This window comes from Haliaeetus albicilla, chromosome 1 (genome assembly GCF_947461875.1).
Source record: "Haliaeetus albicilla chromosome 1, bHalAlb1.1, whole genome shotgun sequence".
Lineage (NCBI taxonomy): Eukaryota > Metazoa > Chordata > Aves > Accipitriformes > Accipitridae > Haliaeetus > Haliaeetus albicilla.
In genome coordinates this window covers 78665748-78691058 of record NC_091483.1, presented here as the reverse complement: position 1 = coordinate 78691058, position 25311 = coordinate 78665748, and the positions used below count along the sequence as shown (strand labels likewise).

The 25311-nt window shown below is 42.5% G+C and overlaps 1 protein-coding gene and 1 non-coding gene across 3 annotated transcripts; both read right to left on the bottom strand.

Moving 5' to 3' along the window:
* Positions 1–824: 824 nt before the first annotated feature.
* On the bottom strand, positions 825–25245 carry PTCD3 (pentatricopeptide repeat domain 3). Of its 2 annotated transcripts, none has more exons than XM_069796087.1 (24): positions 25120–25245; positions 23753–23802; positions 22610–22649; positions 21560–21605; positions 20733–20801; positions 19311–19415; positions 18758–18881; positions 17559–17674; positions 16734–16807; positions 16329–16416; positions 16176–16236; positions 15808–15890; positions 14990–15134; positions 13878–13928; positions 12832–12915; positions 9997–10025; positions 9366–9469; positions 8187–8265; positions 8003–8093; positions 6423–6508; positions 5037–5185; positions 4110–4151; positions 2420–2578; positions 825–1671 (listed from the first exon to the last, which is right to left on the bottom strand). In XM_069796087.1, exons 1-24 carry the CDS (start codon positions 25212–25214, stop codon positions 1596–1598), a joined length of 2046 nt encoding a protein of 681 aa, XP_069652188.1. In that variant the 5' UTR covers positions 25215–25245; the 3' UTR covers positions 825–1595. The 2 variants fall into 2 exon arrangements, with proteins under 2 accessions (XP_069652188.1, XP_069652198.1); XM_069796097.1 differs by lacking the exon at positions 25120–25245 and adding an exon at positions 24768–24925.
* Positions 15957–16098, bottom strand: LOC138688082 (small nucleolar RNA SNORD94). Its single transcript, XR_011327149.1, has one exon. It is a non-coding gene; the product is annotated as a small nucleolar RNA SNORD94 (small nucleolar RNA).
* Positions 25246–25311: the final 66 nt, after the last annotated feature.

Below are 25311 nucleotides of genomic sequence, written 5' to 3'. Positions count from 1 at the left end.
TGATGTGATCAATGTGTCTATTCATCAATTTGTACAGCTGTAAAAAAAAATCCATATACAAGTACAGGTTGACATAACTTAAGCTGGTGTCAGAGCACATATTCTGGTGGACTTCTACCCCTGTGTGTTTCTTCTTGTCAGACCTGCTCTTCTCTAATTTTGGAAGACCAGGTACCTCTCTCTAGAAGTCAGACTTTAGTTCAACCATAAGAACTCACATAAAGAACAAGCTCTTTCCTTCTCTTTCTTTCTTACCTTTCCCTTGATTCTTACCATTGGTGAAGACAGATTGATCCAACCTACTTAGTACCCACTTGCTGAAATGAGTAACCGTGGCTTTGTCTCCTTGCTGATCCAGTTTTAAATGGTTGGTACAATACAGCAAAGAGCTTTATCTTTGATCTACCCCTTAACCTGTACTAGTCACACTTTCCTGGAAAAGGCATGTTTGCTTTCTGCAGCAAACCTTCCACTCCTGTAACAGGAGGAACACCTGACTTCCAGCCTTTCAGCTGCAGTTTGTTCTACCTCTAGCAGCTGTTGTTTTCCAAACTCATTACTGAATTATCCTTAAGCTGCTTTCCACAGCAGTGTGTTCTTGTCATGCACATCAAGGTTTTATTTTTCAAAGACAGACAATCATCTATTAACTACTTTTCACTGGAATATGGTTTAATCCTCTCAGGAACAAGATGGCATTTTTTGCCTAAGATAACTACCTGAAAAAAACCTTCAAGCTTCCTCTACAATCTGAGAACAGCAGGACAACGCTGTGAGGGCCAGTTAACTGCAAGGCAGAGAATGGAAAAGCGCAGTCATCTGTCTTCGCAGTCACCTCGTTAGCTTTATTGCTGTATTCTGCATGAACTTTAAGTACTTTCTCACAGAGCAGCAACAACACTTTGTAATCAACAGGTTTTCCTCAGGGATTACCAGAACACAGCCAGCTTTAATGTCAGCTGTTTATTAGAGGCAGTCTCCAGCTGTACAGATGGTAGCTTTTTAACATCCACAGTCCAAAGCCTGTCCCAAAACACAAAAAGGATGAGGAATAACACCACAGGTGATGAGCATTGCATTACTTGCAGTGTTTACATACAGAGTCAGCTTGATATTTAAGTAGTTCATTAAAGATAGCTGGAAAGGAATTAAATCTGGCATAGGTTTTAAGTCCCAGGAGGTCCAAGAGAGGTCTTGCTCAAGTTGTGAAAGTCTTGTACCTGCTGCGCTGCCTCCAGGAAGCAGCACTCCTCTCTCTGCAGCCCTCCAGTAGCTGAGCCAAGCTGGTTCAGCAGGCTGCAGCTACCTGGCAGGAGCCAGCTTGTGCAGGTAGTGGTGTGGAAGAGACTGTTGGTGTAGCCCATGCTGTGTTTGAAGTTGCCAAGAAGATCAAACAGGACAGCTTCCAGCTTGCTCCAACAAGGACAACGTACGCTTGCCAAGCAGGTCCTGTATCAGAATGCTCTGGAGTGCTTAGCAGTGCTGCAGCACCTCCCAAAAGCTGTCCCTTCAGTAATTTCACCTCTCACGGAAGCCTCCTGGCGTCAAGGCAGCGGTTGCTCCTAGTTGTCCAGGGAGGAAGGCAAAAGGGACAGCTAGTCACGGTCACTATCGCTGTCACTGTCACTATTGCTGCTGTCGCTGTCTGACTTGATACTCTCCAATGTCTTCCTGCAGATGTGAAACAGTCAGTAATCAGTCACCTGATTGTGGCTTTTGCTTGAAAAGAGATAGCCAAAACACAGAGGAAACCCCCTCCAAAGAGAACATTATGGGCTCTCTGATGCCTATTACCCTCAAAGGACAGGTCCACCCAGCATTTGGTGGAAGCACACCCACCTCTTTTTGGAAAAGAAGACGACCTGAGTTGCCCAGAAAGTGGCAGGCTAACTGTCAAGGGTGCTGGACTTTGATTTCTTCATTCCCTTGGACCAGACCAGTGGCTCCAAACTGTGGTCTCTCAAGGCTAAGCCCATTGTCTGAGCTTGACTGCATCAGCTCAGAAACGAACCACAGTGGCTGGCCAGAAGATTGACCATGAGCCTCAAAAAACCTGTGAACCACACGCAGGGCCGTCCTGTAGCACCTCCCTGCTTTTACTAGCCTGCAGTCAGTGTCTTTTAGGTGGCCAGACCCAGCTAGGAAAAGATTCTGGGAAAGAAAGGTGATAGCTGATCTGAGCAGTGGATAAGGCTAACCCCATCGCAGAAAGTTACCCTCCCCACTAGGTGGGATGGATACAGCATGGAATCAAAACCTGAGGGGCCATTTTGGGGGTGTGAATTGACCAGAGTCAACACAACGGCACATCATTCTGAAGCCAGTTCTCTGCCACCTTGGTGGAGAAGCCCTTCCGCAGGAACTACCCCTCCAACACCCTACTATACCTTCAGCAGTAATGTGAAGTGCTCCAACTTACTTCTGCTTTTCGGAGAGAACAAATTCCTCCTCCGTTCTGCTTTTAAGCCTTTGAGATGAAGGAAGACCAAGGGATGCTGCCAGCTTTACCAGTTTAATTGCCTCATCTGGGCAATTGGTTTGTTTAGCACAGTTCAAGAACTCATCCATCACCTGGTCACTGCAAAAGCAAAGGCAAAGAGTGACTGTTCATGGGGACCTAGGTGAGGTGGCCATTAACTTACAGCAGGTGCTTTAGAGAAGGAGAGGAGGTGACAGATTTTCAGATCACTCAACCAGCCCAATTCTGCTCCTGCCAGGAATTCCATGTCAGCCTTCACCCCATACCAACATGGTGCGCTTGGGAACTCCTGTCCTAGCAGAAAGCAATACTTCTCTTTGCACAAAAACAGTGAGCAGCAGCTCACCGCTGAAGATAAGAACCCCACCTTAGCAGTAGCCTAAATAACCTTCCCCTCTTTACAGTCCCCGCATCAGGCCCTTACCCTGTTTTACGTGGCTGGCAGAGGTAAAGGAACAGCATAACAGCACTTTAAATCAAAGGCAGGCGTCTCACTGCCAGAGGCTGCTGTGCTGTCTGTGGGCACTGGGAACCACTGCTCTGCCAGCTCTATTTCATGTCGAAGTGCTGGCTCTGCTCCTTCCTTACCTGTGACAGCTGCTGGAGACACCTCTCTTGCCTTTAGGCAGGGAAACAAGTAAGTGTTCACAGCTGGTGCCACAGGGAGCTTGGCAGAGAAAGGAAGGCAGGGGACAGTTCAGCCAGAAAAGCCTCTGATCCATTTGGTAACAGCAGGGAAACCACTTTATTTCTCTTTACGTTCATGACCCATGGCAGCCACAAACCAACAGCTACACCACCATTTCAGAAGGAGAATTCTTATCCTTTCCCTATTCCCTGAATTAAGACGGGCTTTTAACGCAGCTTGGCAGTGTCAAGGCTCCCTTGGGCCACACTAGCGGCAGTCTGCAGAAAAGGGCAAGCAGAGAGTGCCACTAACAGCGGCCTTTGGTACCACACACCCTCGTGGTGTTCACTTAGGCGAGCTCCAAGCATTTAATTTTATTTAAAAAATGCCCAAACAAAATACATTACTATTCCCTGAAAGTTGTTTTCTACCTCAGAATCTTCCCCCTAAAATCCTGAGGAAAGCTAACTGTTGTAGCCTGACAGGGTACCACATAAGATTTAGGATCTGACTTGATAAACTTGTCTTCAGAAATGCAGACACCTCAGAAGCATCTAAGCTTGGTTAATAGCATATTAGAATTTTTCTGAGCACATGGGAAATGACATGTTCTTAAGAGTCCTGCTTAGACTGATCCCTAATGCCAAGTTCATCAGTGGCACTGTTCTCCATGTGCCAGAGCTACATTCAATGACATCTCAAGAATCAACCACTTACTTAAACCCCCCCTTTGCATCTTCAACGTTTTTTGAGACAGAAAGGTCTTGGAACTTATCAGTTGGATGAACAAAGACCTGTGTTCGCAGGGACAGAGGCACATTCACACACACACACATTCATGCTTCAGAAGTAACAATATAATATGGACCACTATTGTCAGTTTTAAGTTGGACTAGATGACCTTTGAAGGTCCCAAACTATTCTATGATTCTACAACAGAAATGCAACTTCTCAGCCAAAGGGGAAGCTCAGTACCTAAAGTCAGAACCTAAAAGTACTCACGTGGGAATCCTATTGATTTGCTGGAAACGCTCCATCATGTTCCTGTTCAGAAGAAAACAAAGTAATAATTAAAAAAAAAACAAACACACCGCAAAACACAGTAACAGACAGATATTAAATCTCTTGGATAAGCCCCCAATGAAACATAGGGCAAGCTCAATTTCATGAAACGATCTTCCCCACAGATCTGAAACAGATCCCATGCCATATTCTCGCAGATGCAATGTGTACCAGCTAACATCATTGATTAGTTTAACACAAAATATCTTAACCAGTGCAGAAAAAATAAAAAGTGTAGCTGGCGGCAAGTTTACTTTAAAATATTACGTATTTTTAGAAGGGTACTTGCCACTTCTTTTTTTCAAATGAATCAGTGCAAAGAGAACATCTGTATTTAACAGAAAATAGCTCAGAACCTTAAATTGGAAGCTAGATATTTTAACCAGTATTTCAAGTTGACAGCAAGTAGGACAGTAAATTCTAGCTAGTGGAGAGTTCTAAAAATATTTTCTTTAGGGTTTTAATTAGGGTTAATTCTAATTAAGAGTTTAATTAAACCCTAATTAATCTCATTAGCAGTTTGAATTCCAAAGAGTTCTAACAATTAGAAAATGGGAAGCTGTAGGAAATCAGCAGTGCTTAGTGAAGTGATAATCAAACCTACCTTGCCATAAGCAGCTGCACAATGCTCTAAGCCAGTTGCTACATTAACTCCTAAGCCATTTTTAAGACAGACAACTGTAACTTGTTGCCAAGAATGAACACTAAAATTAAGAAAAAAACCCATCACATTCCCAGCAGGATTTATCCCCTCCCTTTGCCTGCACTAGCATTCCAAAGCAACTGGTCATTAGCTTTTCATTTTTGTGATTAAGCCTTGAGTTACAGTGACAGCAAGCCAAGAGCTCATGACGGCCACACACGTACCAAGCGTCCTGGGTTCTCCCAGCCCTGGAAAACAACAGAGCGACATGGCTCAGTGCACTGGCTGTCCATTCTAGCGGGGTCTGCTCCCTCCCGGTTTGCTCATGGACAGCTTTGATGTCTTCAGCACACTTGGCAAATGCCAGCTGAATCTGTGAAAAGATTGTGCTATTAATCCCAAAACCTCTAGAATTAACATAACCTTTTCAGAGCAATTCCTCCTACAGATCCTATAGGTCTGCCCCATATATGATTTAAATTTGTGAATTAACAGTGGTTACTCCTGGCAGAAAAATCTCACTTCTGTCAGGACAATTGTCCCCACTAGGCATGCTCCAAGACTGCTTTGCAGGGACAGCTGTAGAGAGACTTCTGCAGTATGCGTAAGCCTTTAACCCTCCTCAGCTTGAGAAGCCAGTGACTGCAATAACACCTTTGGCAAAAATCCCTGAATTCTGCCATGTGCTTCCCCAGAGATATGGCTGGCTGGACTGGATTACTCTTCCAAATTCTGATAAGGAAGTGATTCTCTTCTGTGTTAATCTGAGGTTTCTCTATAGGCTGAAGACAATCCAAAGGGCTTAGCAGGCCTGGATAAGGTCACATAGATCTGGAAATCTGTAGTGGCATATTCACTGGAATTGGACCTCTAAGACCGGCCAGGGACAATAATACAGCACTTCAATACAGTCTGTATGCTGCATACACTGTATGCTGAACACATATGTTCATATGCATATGTGATATGTGAAATGGGGAGACACCTCCACTTTTTCACTGAGCTTCTGTACCGGTTTTGGCTAGGACAGAGTTTATTTTCTTCATAGTAGCTAGTACGCTGCTATGTTCTGGATTTGTGATGAAAAGTGTGTTGGTAACACAGAGATGTTTTTGTTACTGCTGAGCAGTGCTTACACAGAGCCAAGGCCTTTTCTGCTCCTCCCCCCACCCCACCAGTGAGGAGCTGGGGGGGCACAAGGAGTTGGGAGGGGACACAGCCGGGACAGCTGACCCCAACTGACCCAAGGGATATTCCAGACCATAGGACATCATGCTCAGCATATAAAGCTGGGGGAAGAAGGAGGAAGGGGGGACATTCAGAGTGATGGCGTTTGTCTTCCCAACTAGCTGTTACTTAGCGTGCTGGAGCCCTGCTTTCCTGGAGATGGCTGAACACCTGCCTGCCCATGGGAAGTGGGGAATGAATTCCTGGTTTTGCTTTGCTTGCGTGCGCAGCTTTTGCTTTACCTATTAAACTGTCTTTATCTCAGCCCACAAGTTTTTGCATTTTCACCGTTCTGATTCTTTCCACCATCCCACTGGGGAGGAGTGAGCGAGCAGCTGTGTGGTTAGCTGTTTACCGGGGTTAAACCACAACACCTTCCTTACCTCATCAGGGTGCTGCTCCCTGCTCATCAAAGACAAGAGCTCTTCCAACAGGTCTTGTCTCCTATTAAACCCCAGCTGTTTCATATCTGTTTAGAGAAAGGCAGTAGTTAGTAGGTTTGACCAGTACCCCCTGCTCCCAGCTCCTAGTAATAAGGTTACCATAACCAACACCATTTTGTAAGACAAACAGCCATTCTCTATGACCAAGTGGATCACGTATTAGTTCCCTTTCCTCTCATTATAAGGCCCTGAAGGTCCTGTGCACCAAGTAGATGAACCAAACAGATTTCTTCTTCCCCTCCCTGCCAACCTCAAGTCGGCGCCAGGCTGACCACTCCGCTCAAGAGCCTTCAAGGTCCCAGGCACCCGGCCAGCCCGGTGTGGATGATGACCCCGTCACAGAACAGGAAGGGTATCAGCACACAGAGCAGTGTTTATAAAATCAAGCAGTTACAGATCCTAAGTGGGAACTTGGACCCGAACTGCTGCTGGACAGAGAGACCCTTGCCCCACCAGTGGCCAGGGACACCTCCACCATCGGCTACCTCCTCCAAGAATTAAGTGGTGACTCGTATTCTTTTATATGTTTTTCAAGGCTAGGTTATGATTTTTATGTTGATACAACAAGACAAGTACTAAGATTTGACACGATCTGCAGAGGGTCCAGGTGATTAGAAACCATAAGCTAAGCGGTGCTATAAAATTCTGTACTATGCTACTTAAAAAACTGTACTACACTGATTCTGCTTATAGAAATCCTGTGCGATTCTGATTATAAGTTCTATGCTAAGCTAATCATAAAATCCTGTTAAGAAAATAATGCTTTAATTGCAACTACAAATTAGTGCTGTCATCATTCTGGCAAGGATCCCTACAAGAACCTGTCTGTCCCCTCAGTGTTGGGTGACAGTAGGATATCTATACTGGTGAAATCTTTCTCTCTTCCTTTTTCTCTCTCTGTGTTCTTCTCTTTTTCCTTTTCCTTCTCCACAATTCCTATACCTCATCCATTTCAAGATATAAACCGTTCACCAAGTCTGAGATTAAGAGTAGATCCAGCCACCCCTAGACCCTTCTCTGAGGAGGAGTCTGGAAAGCAAGGGGGCCTGCTCTGAACCTCATGACTCAACAGGAGGGATCTCCTTATTCCCTGAATTGATGTCTATGGTTACACGGTTTACAGAAGTAGTCTTATGCCAATTCCTGTTGTGAGAAACCCTGCCACCTACTACCATGCCTCCCCAGTTCCTTTTGCTTCTGTCATAAATAAAATCTTTAACTGATCATTTGGTGTCATTTCACCTTAATTTAGCCCGAGGGAATTTCGAATTACACACGACTCCCTGGTCTGTCCAGTCTGGGTCGTGACACCATGATCTCTCAGATAGCCTGTGCAATCGGTTCTGCCTTTCTCTAATACAACAGCCCCCTCACTGCATGAAGAAATAACATCCCTCATGCCAAAGCATCTTATCATGGCTATTCTGAGCGCTGGGAAGTTTCCCAGCTACCTCCCACTTCGTGTTGCTCCTGACTCCTATCAAACAAACTGCCTATGTAGCCATGTGGCTATCACTAACCTTCCCAGACTGAAGGGATCACTTCCAAGTGGTTGGCTGCATCCAGTGCTTGAAGGAGGTCCAATATATTTTTAGGAGTTGGATAGAAGAGCTGATGAAGGAAGAGAATCATTTCAGTAAACTGTAGCTGTTCCATTTCTCCATGCTGAAGATTTGAAGCTTGCTTACCCTAACACATACTCACCGAAGGGGACATTTCTTTGTACCATTTCAACACAACATCAATTTGTTCCATCATACACAACAATGAAAAGAATTTTGACCTAGAGGAGGGGAAAAATGTTCTAATTCAGTAACGATTAGATCAACCAAACCATACAGAAACACCAGCAAATGATGGTGTTCTGATCAGATTTCTATTGCAGATCAGGGAAGTTTCACTGTATGATTGCAATACTCCATATGATTAAAAAAGCAGTAGCATTTTTTATAAGGGAACTTAATGCTGACACTAGGTAATTGGCAGAATTAATTAGAAGTTAGACCACTGCATTTTAAAATCTTGAAAAAATGCAATCTCTCTGTCCAATGCCAGGTATGAGGTATCTGAAACTGTCTCAAATGCAACCTCTGGTTAAGAACCACTTTAAGAAGTGAATGAAATTAACCTTGTTACTTGTGCAAGTTTGCGATCCAAGCCTGGGACCTTCATCCAATGCACTGACTAGGAAAAATGTCCCTACACCAAGAAATTAGTTTCCATTAATTTCCCTTGATTTATTTACAGGCTAAGGTAAAATCACATGAATCAACCCACCCCTGAAACTGCATCTTACTTTGATGATAATTATTTTTCATGAATTTACTGGAGCATCTCTAGTTCCAATGCCTAAATAAGGCTTTTCTTTAAATCAGTATGCTACAAGTATTTAAATACGCAGTGACTGCAGCACTTAATGACATTCGTAAAGATGTTTCAGATGCCATCATTACAGTATCAAATGGTGGAACTACACGGGAGTTTCCTGCCTAAATACACCTGCTGCACTGCAACCTCTCTCTACAACACCATGCAGAGAGGTAGGTCTGACCTGTACGCTGTTTTGTTGTTACCTCCTAAGCTGCCATCCTAAGTGGGCAACAGGATTGTAGAAAATACAGCTGGTTGGTATAGTTGTTGGAGGGGTGTTAAGCTAAAATGATGCTCCAAGACACTTTAATTCAGTTCAGGCAAGGCCACAAACTGAAAATAAATCCTAAGCTATCACTGTTTTAAATTAAGAGGAACCTAATTCCCAAACTGCACATACAATAACCAGCTGGTGTTCAACAAAGCATCTTTCTGCGCAATGTTCGAATCCTAGTTTGTATTCAAATTGACAACAATACACAAGGCACTGAATGTAAGCCGCATGTCACTCACCAATAGGCATTTAACCTATCCATGTCGATGAATTTCCAGTTGTCTCCCTTCTCCATTGCCTTATTTAACTGATAGGCAAGCTTGATATCCCTAAGATCACAGCACTGCAATAAACGAGTTAGATTTTAAAGCTACCAAATGTATCACTTGATACATCCCTGTCAGACTCACTTTCACAGAGGTATGAAGAGTAATGAGCTGACAGCAAACATTTTTAACGGGATGCAATTCAATGCAGCAACTGCCTAGGCATTTTTTATTTAGTCGAGACAAACATCCAACTCTCCCAGTGGGTGAAAGCTTTAACCTAAACAGACACTTTCTGGTGTGCAGACCATCTGACCGCTGCAGCATCACTAGAAGGAGGAGGTAGGGCACAGAAGACAGAGACTTATGCAGCCATCTTTAGCAAGAGATGCATGTATCACAGGCATGCAAGTTACCAGTTTAGGACGTATCAAGCAAAGAACTGCAGAATTATGGAGGAGAATTACAGGAGGTGGTGAACACAGGTGAAAAAGGGGAAGATGTTGAAAGCTAAACCTTGTATGACAGGCTGGAAAACTCACAGGCAATTCTGAAACAGCTGGAGGGCTCGAAAGGATTGCGATTGCAGGGAAGAGGTACTTACCGCTTGCATAGCAGTGGTAAAAAAGTTGGCTGAAAGGGAGAAAATGGAGTCTGTTAGCTTCAAACTTTCAAGGAGACATAGAGCAGCTCATTAACCCAGCCTCCCAGAGGACAGACGAGACATGTTCGATTACAAAGCTGAATTTGTAGCTCAGTTTAACAACATAGCAGGGATCTTCACTTTATACGTAGAGACTTTGGTGTGTTATGAGTTTCGCTAGCCAATGTTCCAGAGACAACTATACTGCCGTGCTTTTAGAGACAGATTTAAGCAGATGATCTGTTTGACTTTAGGCAGTTTTACAAAAGCTACATCCTCTTGTTTGATGCAAGACAGCATTATTTGTCTAACAGGCAGGCTACAAAAAAAGGCAGCCATGTCACTTCACCTTCTCCATTAACTCTAGTGGAAGAGAAAACATGCAACAGAGACAGGTGTTCAGACAGGTTACCCACCTCTTTAGTACACCCCAGAGCTGCCCAAGAACATAGAACATAGAACTGCCCCCTGAAAATGTCTCCTTCCTGTTTTGTGAGGCTTTGACTCTGGTTTCTGTAACTGACATTTCAAAGTGACATGGAGACTGATGCTGCCTGAGGGAGGCAAAGAAAGCCAGAGTGGGACAAAGGATATAAACTATTGTGCTCAGCAGCTCATTTCATTTGTGCAGTGTGAATTTTGGATAGGTGTTTTTGGTTTTTTGAAGGAAACGTAAGGGCGCTGGATGCTATCAGAGACTGAAACAATAGCTAGTTGTGGGTAGCAAAATGGTGGGAAGAACTGCAAGGCAATTTACTTAAAACCACTACGTTCAATACACTCCCCTTTCCCTTGCAAGACTTAATAAATTAACTAAATACTTTTAAGTGTAGAAAAAACATTTTTGTGTTATTTGGGTGTTCAGTATACACTTCAGCTACAGCCTAGAGAATCCTCTGGGCCAAGGAAAGGCCTTGCAGGGAACACAGAGGTTTCTGAAGGTAAGAGTCCATTCACATGCAACAACACACTAAGGAAAAAGAAGGCTCAGTTTTGTTCAAAGTGTCAATCTGGATTCTGCGAAAGCAGCTACCAAAAGAGCATAAGGATCCCACAGTGAAGAAGAGCAGAAAATGTCTACATACGCACCTTGCTTAGACAAGGTGGCTTCGATCTAGTCTTACGTGAGTAATCCCACTCTCTCTCTCAAACCACTGTGTAGAAAAGCTCATTCAACTCCCATGATTCAGGCAAGGCCTTTATCTGCGTGCCCATCATCACTGCCTTTGCTAACAGTGGTATTTCTGTAAAGAGTGTGAAGGAGCAGAGCAGGTATAGTCATTGTCTACACGTCTGGCAGCAGCTTAGAGCCAGAGAAAGAAACAGTATAAAACATAGCAGGGCAGAAGCAAAAATAGGTGTACAACATTCTGACTATGTCCAGGCTTCTTTCCAAGGACAAAAAAAAAATAATAATGCCTTAAGCCTCATTGTTTCTAAGACTAATTGTATCAGACATAAAACTAATGATTAGAGATTGCTTTAGATGTGATTAATAGAATGCAGGTGCTTATAGAACAATATGCATAAGCTGCCTATTTGTCCCATGTGTAGCCCTCACCATGGCTGGCTTAAAATCCAGTCAAGCTGAATCAACAGAAGGATCATACATCTTAGACCTAAGACATAGGAGTAAGTGATTAACTTTAGAGCAAGATAAATTAACAGAATAACCTGAGTGATTTTCAGAAATTCAAAGGTGATCTTTGATGTGTAAGAAGATAAGTGACTGTGGTGACCGGAGACTTTCTGCCTACGACCACTAATTTCAGAAGAAACCGGGACACAAGAATTGATGAGAGATGATGATGAATGATAATGACATGGGAACCGAGATCAAATGAAAAATTACAAAGACTTTGGACTGGGATAATAGGTGGTAAAAAGGTACATAAGACTGAGAAATTTTTAGAAGCTGACATTCACTGCGGTGGTGGCCCAACTCTGAGTTGTTAACAAAGTAAATCTAGAGAAACCCATGACTGAAAATTCTTTAACATAGGATAACTTAATACACTACTCCAACATAATAATCTCATAATCTATCTTTGTCCTTTAAATGGCCCAAAAAAATCAACTCCTTACTGGTTTCCTGAAGCATGCACTGTGATAGCTTCTTCATCCTATCATATACAGGACTGTCAGCTGCTTAAAGAGTGGCTTCTAACACTTATTGACACCATGCTGTACACAGCACAGCTACAGACCCCTCTGTCGCACTCATCTTCAGATTGAAGCTGCGTCTACTTCTGTATGTACAGAAAGGCTACGAATGTCCTAGGGCAAAGCTGTGTACATACAAATGGCAAAAACAGCAAGTGAGACATGCGATGTTCAGAATCTACCCCTTCTACAGACCCAAGCTTCCGTTTTGCATGAAGTTTTATTTCATGCAATTTTCTGAAAAGGATTAGGAAGACCTAGAACAGGAACTCACACCACACTGAAACAAAAACCTGGTCTTCACCAGACGTGTATCATTTCATGAACCTGCTAGCAGATGTTCCTCCTTAAACTAGTCTTGTAAATAGCCTTGTGTTTTCTGTTGTATGGGGCTCAAACGCTCATTCATATGGGTTACACTCCTACTTCCACACAGAAGCCAGTGCACCAATGCACAGCACAACTTCCTGGCACTGGAATTTTTTCTTCTTTGTGCCCAAAAAGTATGAGAAGGGACTGATACAAGCAAGCTGCACACATTCTTCCTAGCTGGGCAGAACTACCTGAAATTCACAGGTACCTTTTCACCCAAGCTTAAACAATGCAGATTGTCAGACATATTGAAGTCCATACCATCATCAGGGTCCTGGGGAGTGAAACTCCTCTTTTGGATGTCATCTAGCACCTCAGAGATGATGCCTGATGGGCAGAGATCAGCTGCAGGACAAAGAGACAAGAAACATCACATCTCAGTTGTGCTAAGCACTTCCATTAGTGAAAAGTGTCAGCCTGCAAATATAATATGGAAATGGAAACAAGCAACATGATTTCAAACAAGTGTCATGATTCTCCTATCTGTGCCCCTACTCATGGTGTTCCACACCAGCTGCAATTTTATTTGCTCTAAAATTTGCCCTACTATTGCCAGATTTCCAGAGCCTAACAGGGCAGATTCAGAAAGATAAAAGTACTTTCTAGCAAGTAATCCAACAGGCCTGGAAGTTTGTCTGTTACAAGGCTGCACTGGGAAAAGCAAAGCATTCCATAAACAAAAAAATATTTTAAAAAAGGAAACAAACAAGAAAAAAAAACCAGGAACCAAACCCAGAGAGACTCCAGAGCAGTTCCTCCACATGTTAAAACACAAGGACTGCAGTTATGACTACTGTGTCTACTGTCTTCCCATGCCCACAGATTTTTGGCTAAAGGATTTCCAACAGTTAGGCTCCTGCCTTCTAACACAGCTATATTTCAAGACAGCTCCAATGCACAGAACTGTTGCAGAAAACCAGAATCCCTGTGCAATTTCTTCCCTGTGAGTGGCACAGTCTATGAAATCACATGCGTTGTCGTCAGATCCAGCCTCCACAGAGACTGAGTAGCATTTGCTCTTTAGCTTTATCAACTTGTGGCCACAAACGGAAAGGAAATGGGCTTTCTTTACAGTTCTGCCCATTCTCAAAACACAAGGACTCTTCCCTCCCTGTAAGAGGTTACGATCCTCTGTAGCTTTTTCTTCACCCAAGTAGAATCAGATGGCACAGGTAACATTAGGGTTGCACACATAAGAAGTTGTCTTCTAATCCATAGATCAACTGCCTTCACCCATCACATCTGGAAAGCATTTAAAGCAGGTGTTAAAGAGGACACATTCATGGACAAGTTGATATTGCACGTACCGCCTCTATAAAATATAAAGAGAAGATGATCATACGTTGCAAGGCTAGGCTCTGAAAAGCAAAAACACTGAAGTTACTTCGACATTCTCAGCTGAGCTTTACGCCTCAGCTCTAATTCACAGTCTCCAGCCCTTCCAGTCAGACAGCATGCATAAATTTACTCTATCATTTCTCTCCCCGTCCACCCTAATGCTCGACCAGACTTCACGTACAACTGGGAGAGATGGTATCTGAGGGTGGACCACCAGCTGAAGCACCATATTGCTATGGGGCAAACAGCCGAAATTCCCTGCTCTAAATTAAAAGCAAAAATATTTCATAACTAGTTTTCCATTCTGCTCACGAACCTATCTTTAGTGTATCAGCAAGCATGTCACTAGCACAAAGCATACTCTACAAGGCATCAAATCAGCTATGCCAGCATTCCCTGTTCTTGCAATGTTTATTTGACATCAAAAAGCATCATCTAGATCAAAACCTTTTTTTCCTGTAGACATGCAGATATATAGACCTGAACTGGCTTAGGTGGCTTATGAAGTAAATCTCCTTGATCTATGGGAAGCTAACAGACTCAGCTGACTTCTGCAAATATATATTCATATTATTCACTATTTCTACAGCAGTGCTACAATAAGGACCCAGTTGAGAAAGAGCCTATGGGCCAGGACACACTCCCCCATTGCACACACAAACCTGTCCTTGAGTAGCTAGAGGTTAACTACAAGTAAAAATCTAATGATAAACATGCTCCTAACCTAAAAGACTACAGCATCAGAATGCTTCATTATTTGACCTAAGGGGCTAAGTGCACCCACTATATTGTAATTAGTAATCAACACTGAACAAAGACTGAAAATGATGATTCCATTTGAAATCCACAGGCACTAGCTTGCTGAGTGGCCATGGCTTAGTACTTACACATTTTTATTACTCAGTTCTCTTTCAAAAGGAAACAAATAGTGAAGTCAAGAACACAGTGAAAAATGTTTTTTTCCACAAGCCCCAGACTTCTTCCCTGCAACTAGGAATCACCGTGTTGTTTGCTGCTGAACTCTGAAGTTAACTATTCTGGAGGTGGCACTGGAATACAATAACCATTCTGGTTCTCTTACCTATATCAAGTGCTTCCATTTCCTTTATTACCAATGGAGACATACTTCTGCCTACACCACCACATCTTCTCAGAGTCTTCAGTACAGCATTAAAAGTTAGCAGATTTGGTTGCACTTCCTGCTGAGCCATGTGATTCAGAAAGACCTTAAACGAAATCCCCAAATCCTTAGGGCTTCACACGTTATGGATCACAGTTCAGCTTTCAGGCAGGTATACATGCATTTCCTCAATCTAAACCTTCTCACCCCCTTCAAATGAATGACTCTACCTCAACTGACCATTTATTAAGGGAGTACCATCTAATTTTTAATTAATTTGACCAAAAAACAAGACTACAAAATTACATCAGATTAGATTTTGGAGAATTGTGTCTAGAACATCAAGGAAATTTTTAAATTTATATGCTATTTTTCCTTACTGATGTTATATCATTAAAACCGGAGCCTCTAATGTTACCCCTCAAAATTCCATTTCCATGACACCATCATGAATTACAATTCAAAGAATTTTTATCTAAAATTGTTTGTTTGATCTCCCAACATAATTTCCCAATTTCTTTCTGTCCAGGCAGTTCTTGGAATAGGTACATTCTCAAAAGGCAAACCATTCTGCAAGGGCAAGGTTGGATTTTGTACATTTTCCACTCAATAGTTAGCCTGTATGTTTAAACTAGTGTACTTCCTTTGCAGCAGATATTAGTATCTTCATACAAAGCTCTAGTTTTTAGTCTTCTAACAACAGCAAAACTCTAATGATAAAGCAGAACCAGCCCCTACCCTCTTACCACTTCCCCACCTCTTTTGCTCTACCTCCTTACCTTGGCTAATTCCCATCTTTCTATGAACCTCTCCTTTAGATATGGGACTGCTGTAATCAGTGCATTGAAGGTGTGTACATCAGCTGGAAAACGTAAGATAAGTCATTTTAACTGACAATTATATTCTACAGAAAACAGTTTCTTCTAACATGGCTCAGTTTTTGGCAAAGTCTCATGCAAACCTGTTTCCAGTGAGCCGGCCACATGCCAGCAGCACTGAAATAAACAGTTTGCATTCAGCTCCCATGATCTAGCTGAGGTCCGTACCCCTGCGCCAATCATCATTGCCATGAAACAAATATTCATATACCAAACAACGGTCTTCTGTTGCTTAGAAAACCACAATGCAAAAACCAGGAGACACTTACCCTTGTGTCTTTCATTCAGCAAGTCTATGTACATGTCATAAGCTTTAGCAAAAGCCCTATGCTGCAAAAAACAAAAAAAATAAACAATCTCTATGACTGTGTGAGATATCACAAGCTGAAAAAAGTCCTCCCAGCACTGAAGTATAACTTTACCTTCACCATCCCACGGATCATTGTGCAATAGGAGTGTGCATTCCTCTCTGGCATTATCTTAAATATCCTTGCAGCATTGTTGTTCTCCCTAGAATCAATGAATAAGCTGAAAGTTAAAGAACTTAATAAAAGGTAACTTTAGGAAAAGAATTCAATGTGCAGAACAAAATAATGAGCTGTACTCCCAAGGGCTGACATTCAAATATATTACTTGTGATATTTTGAGCTATTCTACAATCACTTACTAGATTTCTATCAACACTTTAAAAGACTAGCAAACACAGATGTATTTAACAAGTAACACTTGCAAGTATGGGCTGCTAAAAAGTCTTGAAGGCTGTTTTATAATAACAATGCATGTGCACAACCCACTGAATATGGGAATATTGGCAACATTTTCTATACCTCCATCTAGAGCCTGATGACTGTGAACCTCTTTGGAACTGCCTCTTTGGAGCCTTCTGCTCTGAAGCCTGCACCTGGTGAGATTTTTGCAGAAGTAAGTTTCCCAGAGTTCAAAGTTATGATTAAACATCAAATGACGTGATCTGGTTAACAACAGCAGCAATTTATATGCTACCAAAGGTATTTTTTAATGGGTTACATTAAAATAATTTCTATTATGATGTTCAGGAAGCAGTAACTAGATTAAGAATACTGTTTATGTTATTAAACATACTAACAAGGTAAATTATATGTATTTGTGGAGTTGGTGGGAATCATTAGACTATAGCAAATACTCTGTAAAACCCTTTCTCCCTCAAAAGTCTTCCCAGGGACAGGTATTGTGCAACGTATCTACTACTGTACCCTGTGACCTGATACTCTGAGGTCACACAAGGAGCCCTCTACTTCATTGAAATCTAGTTAATACAGTTCAGACTGGAAGAAAATTAACAAGCTGATCTACACTAGAGGTACTAGAGGTCTTTTTTGCAGGCAACTATAAAAACAAGGCCGTCAGTGAGAACAGTTATTTAAACGCAGTTCAGCAGAACTAAGCCAAGATAGGGTTCCAGCTACTAAGTTCAGCTTTATGGAAACTACTTTTGCTACTAGGTCAGACACAGGATTTTTATAGCCGCTGTATCTCTTGGGAATGTTGACTGCATCTGACCACCTCACACCATCTCTCAGGCAGGTAGTCACAGCACAAAAATCTTGACATCATGTTGATACACTCCCTCTACATACAAAAGAAAGAAAGAGAGATCAACAGGTTTTTCATACCCCTGGTTCTTCCAAATCCTCTTTTTGTTCTTCTTTTTCCGGAGTAGATTCTCCATCTCCATAGAAGCATAACAAATCTAAAAGGCTGTTTGTGGTCTCCAGAGATACAGGGGTACCTATAGACAATGAGGATGTACAACAGTCACAGAGAAAGTAAAGAACACACCATTCTACAGCCATATCAGAAAACTTTCAAACACCCAGTTAATGCCACTTTGTTCTCTTTCAACATAAAGGTGTTCTCTAGCAAGTCTGTAAAACCTGGGTGTCATACTAATACTTCCACAAACCCATTCATAGCAGGAGACAATTTTAACACTGAACTAGAGTATCTGTTTTTCTACTGAAGCCACTGAAAGGGTAGAGTTTTCCTAACCAAGTGGGAGAGGGAAGCGGCAGCTGGCAGCCAAAACTGTGAAGCAGCACAAGCCCAACACAACATCCAAAATTCCTAGTGCTTTTCATAACTACTCCTAGGATACACCCTGCTGTGAAGACCACTTTATGTGTTTCCCCTTCCATGAAACAGATTTGAACCCTACACAAGAAAAGAACTACTTGATGGAATCATCTCCTTTTCATCTTGTAGCAGATATGAGAAGGTCTCACCTTCCCGGTTAAGTTTTCCTCCTTCAGAGGCTGTGGCAGTTACAGTTTTCTGTTGCCTCCTCCTCGTTCACCCATGAGAGAGATAAGGTCCACATTAAGAACTGAGAAAGACTCATTTATTGAGGGCAAGTCCACAGAAGGGGCACTCAGCTGGTATGCTATACTAGTCCAAGACACCAGCAAAGTGCTCAGCACAGATGTAGCTTATACCAACCAATATGCTATCACACAAAGGCCTTTGCAGGCAGAATGGTATCACCCAGTCACACAGCATCTGCCCACAACAGGCCCTGCTCTACTGCATCATAGTTATTCTACTTTGGAAGAGAAGAAAAAAACCTCAACACCTTATCATCTGCTTCTTGATCAGGAAACCATCTGTTCTCTGTATCACCAGTGTGACATGTCAGACAAGCAGTGGATAAGGAGGGCCCAATGATTCTGGAGAACCACCTCACCAGACCAGAGTCAGTTGTGAAAGGTAGCGACATAGTCATGAAACTGTCTCCATAGCCTGTGCCAGCTACTAAAATATTTTTGGCACAATTTAAGTAGAGCTCCACCACAGAATCTGGCAGGTGACCACATACCTGCTTGTACAAGCTGATCGAACAGGTCCACAGAATCTTTCACCCTTCTGAGGTGGATACGCTCTTTTAGAGCTTCCTCATTCACTCCTTCAATCTGAGGTGTAAGAGTCTCAGGCATCAAGCACTAAAAGCAAAGACTGCAAGTTAGACACAAGCTCAAACCTCCTCTAAACCATCACTAAAACACTAACCAAATATCCTTACCCTTCATCCAGTACACCGCTTTGATAATCTCCCGACCCTCCCAGTCTAAGAATAGCAGTCCTTTTGGTGATGAAGGACCACACATCCTGATCTCTCTTTCGTGCTAGTAAGTCAACATCTGAACAACATTTCTTTTCTTACTTTTATCTAAAGAACCTGATATGATATTGAATTCCTAAGGAAAAACGTTCACTTCAGAAACAAAATGGAAATACAATACTGCTTTCATAGCTGCCTGTAGAATAGTTAACAATATTATCCTTTTATGTTAGTTTCGGACCAGTCTGACAGTTGATTTCATGACCTGACAAAGCACAAATACAATGAAAATGAAAAGCAAAAAGCTTACTGGTATGTTGGGCTCTGCAAAAGTCTTGTCAAAATATTGAGGAAATTGCTTAATAATGTATTTTGCAGCATTTCTCCCAGACTCCTTCGACAATGAAAACAGACGCTGCATAGGAATGAGAGAGAACAAGAACAACACAATTAAAAGGCTGAGAGTGAGGAAAAACATTTTCCATAACACTGAGCATTCCGATGAGATCAAATTAAATTCATGCTTCGTTTTCAGCTCTTAGTAAAAACACACACAGGAGACAACATTCCAGATAAACATCCTGGTATTTATGCCAATATAAGAATGTCTATTCTTTAAATGAGACTGTAATTTACTTCCTTGTTACTTAGTCAAGGGACAAAGTTCTGTTCCAGACATCTGAAATGCTGCACTACTACCTCAAGCTCAAAAGCACCTGTCTTTTTTAGAATTACAGCACTCAGAAGTTTCTCTCCCTGACTGTCATTTCCAAAACTACCACCTGATTCCCGTTCACCTCTTTTCCTCAGGTTCTGAAGTCAGACCCTCTTTTGCTGTTTCTTTTAAAACTCTTCACATTTTACAGCTGCCTTCAGCTTCTCAACAGCTTCACCTCTGGTATGCAGAGCTGAAGTTCTATCATAGCCGCATCACTGATCTGCCATGACATATCTCAGGTACCAGACTTTTTGCACTACAGTCTAATTAACATCACACACAGCAGTTCCTTCTTGTCCTCATTTCCAGTTCTGCTTTCTCCTGCCTCAGCCTCATGCTCTTTAATCCTATGCAAAGATAACATCAGGGGAAGACTCCTTTCCTTCTTCCTTTCTGTTATCATCTCGGTACTACTATTTCCATAAGCTTAAGTTACCAAATACCTGCTCTGTGGTAAACTAAAATTCCTGGAGCTTGGCCAGGACAGTAAACTGATAACACGTAGTCCATGTAGTAACACACACACAAATGACCTTGTGTATTTTAAGTCATACATTTAATTCAAATTTAACTAAACTGTAAGCACAAAATCTCAACACTTGCAGTACCACATAATCACAGCCTATATCCAAGGTATGTAAACACAGTTTTAACAGGTTGAATGCCTCAGAATTACTGTTGGTAGTTATTTGATGGACTAAGAACGTGGAGAAACGGAACAACTCAGCAGGTAAGCCACTAAATTGCAGGAATGTTAACAGAGCTGTGTCAGCTGGAAGGTCCCTACAAGGGCAGGAAGGAGAGAGAACTTTGTGTGTGCAAGGTGCATTTGTCCAGAGAAACGCTACAGTCATTATGCATTCAGAAATACACAGAGGAGAAAATTCTGAATGAAATCTGATACTTCATTTTCTTTTGTAATTGAAACTAGGCTCCAATTAGGTAAGGGCTTTCATAGCCTAGACGAAGGGAGGGAGGGGAGAAGCTATCAAGGATTTGAAAGGAAATACTTACAGAATTGGCTGCATTTCTTGGCATAAGAAAAGGGTCATCCTGGAACATATAATGAGCAGCAGTAGGATCCTGTAGAAAGCAGAACCCAGGATTGAAACATTTATAGTTATGTACACAGGTATGCTGTAGGCATATCACACCGCCTCATGGAATTTAAGGCACAATGAACACTTCCATCATAACCGCCACCCGATGCCCATTTTACAAGAGTTCCTCTTGTTCAAAAGGGTTTAGCCTGTTTGGAAACAGTTTAAAAAGCATTTCCATTATACACACACATGCAGGCTAACATAGTGACAACAAAAGGGTCCTTACTATAACCTGGCAAGCAATAAGTGCCCTGCAAAGCAAGTAGGACCCCAACCATAACAGTCTCAGGGGAGCTGGGGGGACTTGCAGGATCAGATTCAATTTCCAGAACTCAAGACAGACAGGATTAAAGAATGGCATCACAGCATTTACAGTTGTTGCCTAGCAAGAGTAGACACTCATTGTTCTTTGCAAGACTTGCTTTCTGGACTGAGATTGGGAAGAGGCAGTCTGGATTGGGAAGATGAATTGGTAAAGGAACGTGCTCCTGGTGTCCGCAAAAGCCTTATCAAAGTATTAGAGCTTTTGCTGATAGTTGCAGCTCCCTCTTAGCACTAGAATAAGGCTTTAGGAACACAGCAAAACATGTTAAGCAAAAGTGAAAACCCCATAAAAAAACGATGTAAAAGTCCCATCTTTCATTTATGGCCAAAGTAGAAATAAGAATCTCCAGAGTGCAAGGCTATTGCATGAGATGGACAACTTGACCTATTTCCGTGATCACCAGAATTACTTACCCTGTTCACAGTAGAAGCCAATGTTTGAAGAACTGCCAGCTTATCCCTAAACATAAAGGAGTTTTCATTAATACTCGGTTGCAGACTTTGAATGTATGCGTTGCATTGTATGGAGAACAAGCACAGGATTATTCTGGCCCGTAAGGATTTTCAGTTCTAGGAAATAAATGTTTTTTGCTGCACTTAGGAAATATCACTTTTTGCAAAGGGAGGGAAATTTAACTGCAAAAATGGTCACAGTTCTGGAACAACCACAGGAAAAAGAAAAGACTTTGAGGAAGACCAGAAAACCATGTGTATTTCCTGCTACCAATCCTGCCTTATTATACATTATCAAAGAAAGTACATAGGGAAGGGACACAGGAAGAATTCCCTAGAATGCTCCTCTCAGAGCCCCCCCAACTCTGAGGGATGGATACACGAATTCCTCTCTAAGACAAGTCTTGGGAGGAAAAAAAATACCGAAACAAAACCAGATTTCTCAGGACTCCTGTGCCTGTGGATCCTTAAGACTTTGGTTGTGTTTCAAGCAAACAAGGAAAGGCCAGTGAAAGTGTTTAGGTGAAGGTGGTCTTATTTTATGTTTACATACAGACAGCATTTGACTATAAACTTAGTTTTTGCTGTCATGCAAATTCATCTTAAGTGCTTCCAACAAAACAGCTTTTGTTCAGCTGCATTATATCTAAACAGGATTTATTCAACCAGCTATCAATGGTCAAGTTTATTTTGCTTAAAGAAGCACACCCACATGCAGAGAGCCAAATGAACTTCATTTTACAGACTTCTCACTAATGTGATCTTTTACAAAGAAACAGAACTATGCTTAAAAATGCAGTCCTTATAGCTGTTTTTAAAATAAAGGTCAGGAATGAATATTAAAGAATATTCCCAGAGCTCCCAGTCAGCAGGAAAGCCACTAGTGGCACTTTAAATCCAGAAATACAGCAACCTGAATTTTCTTTTTCAACTTTGGTGGACAGACTACATTTAGCTGTCTAACAATGATTTTCTTCCAGGTCGAGAGATATTTCAGTAGTAAACACTCACCAGGTTTTCTTTCGGGGGAGCACAATTTCTTCTTGAGTAACTGTGAAAAACAACATTAAAATAGTTATTAGAAACAAACAGATGCCCAAAGAAAATCTTGACCTCATGAAAATTCATGATTTAAGCTGATCCAGCTGAAAGTATTAAAGCAAAGATTTTAAAACCACAGTCTGATGTAGGCCACAATTTACCGGAATGGTAATAGACAAGGCTGCCAGGGAGCTTAAGTGTCTTGTGTCAAGACAGGATCAGGGCCCTATGGTCAACAAACCTCAGAAAGACTGTACCCAATGTACCCTCAAAGAGATTACCCATCCAAGCTTCTTCAATCATCCTTATCCTGTATCTTCTCGCTTGAGCCCCAACCTTTACCAGTCCCTTGGTTTCCCACTTTTAGTCCCCCAGTTTCAAGTTTGCTGTCTCTGCACATTTGGCTTCTCCAGTTCAGCCTGCCTGAATACTGCAGCACAGTGCCCTCTCAAGTTCCTGCTCTGATGGCCTGACACCAACTGTTCAGTTCCTTCCGCCCCACAGATTAATCTGCCCAGCTTTCCAGAGAGCAAAAAAAAGACAAGACAATACCAAAAGAAGAAGCTATAGGTCGTCAGTAAAGCATCTTAGCAAATTCATTCACAGAGGAGCACGTGGGACCTCCTGATTACAACCTCCAGAGCCAGGGTCTGCAGAGGCGCTTTCCCACTGCTTCTGTGTTGATACTTCCATGAGCTGTTACTGACTGGCAGGAACTTGTTCCAATGTGCAGCACAGCTACAAGCATCCCAGTTTACTTTTCTCACAAAACTCATCACAGAAATATGGTAAGGAGTACAAAGAAGCACGAATGTGAAGGAAACTGTCACCATCAAGGTGGAAAGCTCCTTATTTTTATAGTTTATTCCATTTCAAAGAGCAACTGGACAGCTCATGGAACTGGACAACTCAGTTCATGCTCTTGGAGCACAGAGCTGGTTGGTGGTGAGGGTAATCAAGTTAAGCCCGAAAATCTCTGCACAGTGAACACGGGGCAAAAGAAAATCCAAGAAGGGGAAAGAGGGCGTTCATGTTGTCTTTATCTTCTGACACACTATGTTGTTTGGAGATTAAAGAAACATATGCAAGAAACTAGTAATTAAGACATCATACCTTCTGAATTGTCCACAGTCTTCCCAAGAGCTGTACTACTAGAAGAGCACCTATAAACCAATCAGAGTTTTGCATTTATGGTAGTCACATCAATATAGCAAAAGCAGATTAATGAAAGTTTGTAATACAGGTCAGAATTAATTAAAACATTAGAGGTGAAAAGTAACTGGAAATGCTGCACTGTTACTAACTCCAAATTATTATCTTAAAACTTATATTTGATGTTTCTCTTAAAGTGCTAATTTCAAGAGACAAGAAGTTATACACAGAAAATCGTATTACATAAAATTTGTAATTCTTTATTTTTGGGGATGTGATGGCTTTAAAGTAGTTTTCACAAATCACTGCATCCTAGAAAGAAAATTCTGCACACAAATCAGAAAAGACACTTTTGTGTTTTAGAGGCAGGATCTAGCTGAAAGCAGTACCTTTTTCTAAAATATTTTAGACCCGAGTAGTGTTTACACAAGCAGAAGACCTGAGCTGGGATGCAGGGAAATTAGCCCTGCTTAGTTCCAGATGCCCAGTCTCTACAGAGCTGCAGACAGGACATTCACATAACCACAGTGGTAGAAGGCACATCCACATAAACTTGTTTCTGCTGTGTATCGCAAAGCAGCTGCTCTGTGCTCAGTCCAGAGTCACAGGACACTGCTCCAGGTCTTTCTTACAATTGTTCACATTTTATTGCTTTTAACACAAATTGAAGATTACATTAAATTACTTTTTTTTTTCCTCATGAAGCAATCGAACACCGAAGTCTTATTGTAACTGTGGCATTCACACGTGCTTCCGCGCTGACCTTGACCCCGAGGGAGATGCTGTTCACATACATTCACACCCCCGTGCTTTACAATGATATTGCATAGTTGTAGCTGTTCCTATATGCCACACAAATTTATTAGCTATGATTTTACCATCCCTGATGTGAGTTATATTTTGCCTATAAAGAATACCCAGAGCAGCGAGATCTTTTCACTTGAGGCAAACCCTGAAGACAACCTCCCCCCTTCACCTGCTTTCTCGTGAGACTCCGCTCTAGGAATCACTTAACAGCTCCACCTCACTCCCGGGGCCGCTCCGAGCCGCAAACCCCACCAGAAATCGGGGAAAAACCCCAGGAAGAGCCGCTCCCCCTCCGCGGAGCACGCCATGCCGCCGCGGCCCTGCCCGCCTCAGCCCGCCCGAGACACCAGCGCGCATGCGCAGAGCGGGCCCTTTCCTGCGCAGCCCCTACTGCGCCTGCGCGGCCTCTCGCACCTCAACTCCCCACACACGCACCCCCCCCAACCTCCCTTGATTCCTTCACGCCGCTACCGCCGCCGGGCCCTTCTCTTCCCTCTGCTGCGGGAACGGCAGAGCCTTACCGGTAGTTTTCTCGCCTCCCTCCCAGGAAGCAGCACCGCCTGCTCAGCGATACCACTTGCTGCCAGGAGCTGCCCCCCAGCCGCCGCGCCGCCATGCCGGCACCCGCGCACCGCCCTCCCGGAAGGCGGACGGTACCACTTCCGCGGGGTGGGTAGGAGGGCCTGCCCCTCCGCGGCAGTGGTACCGCCCGG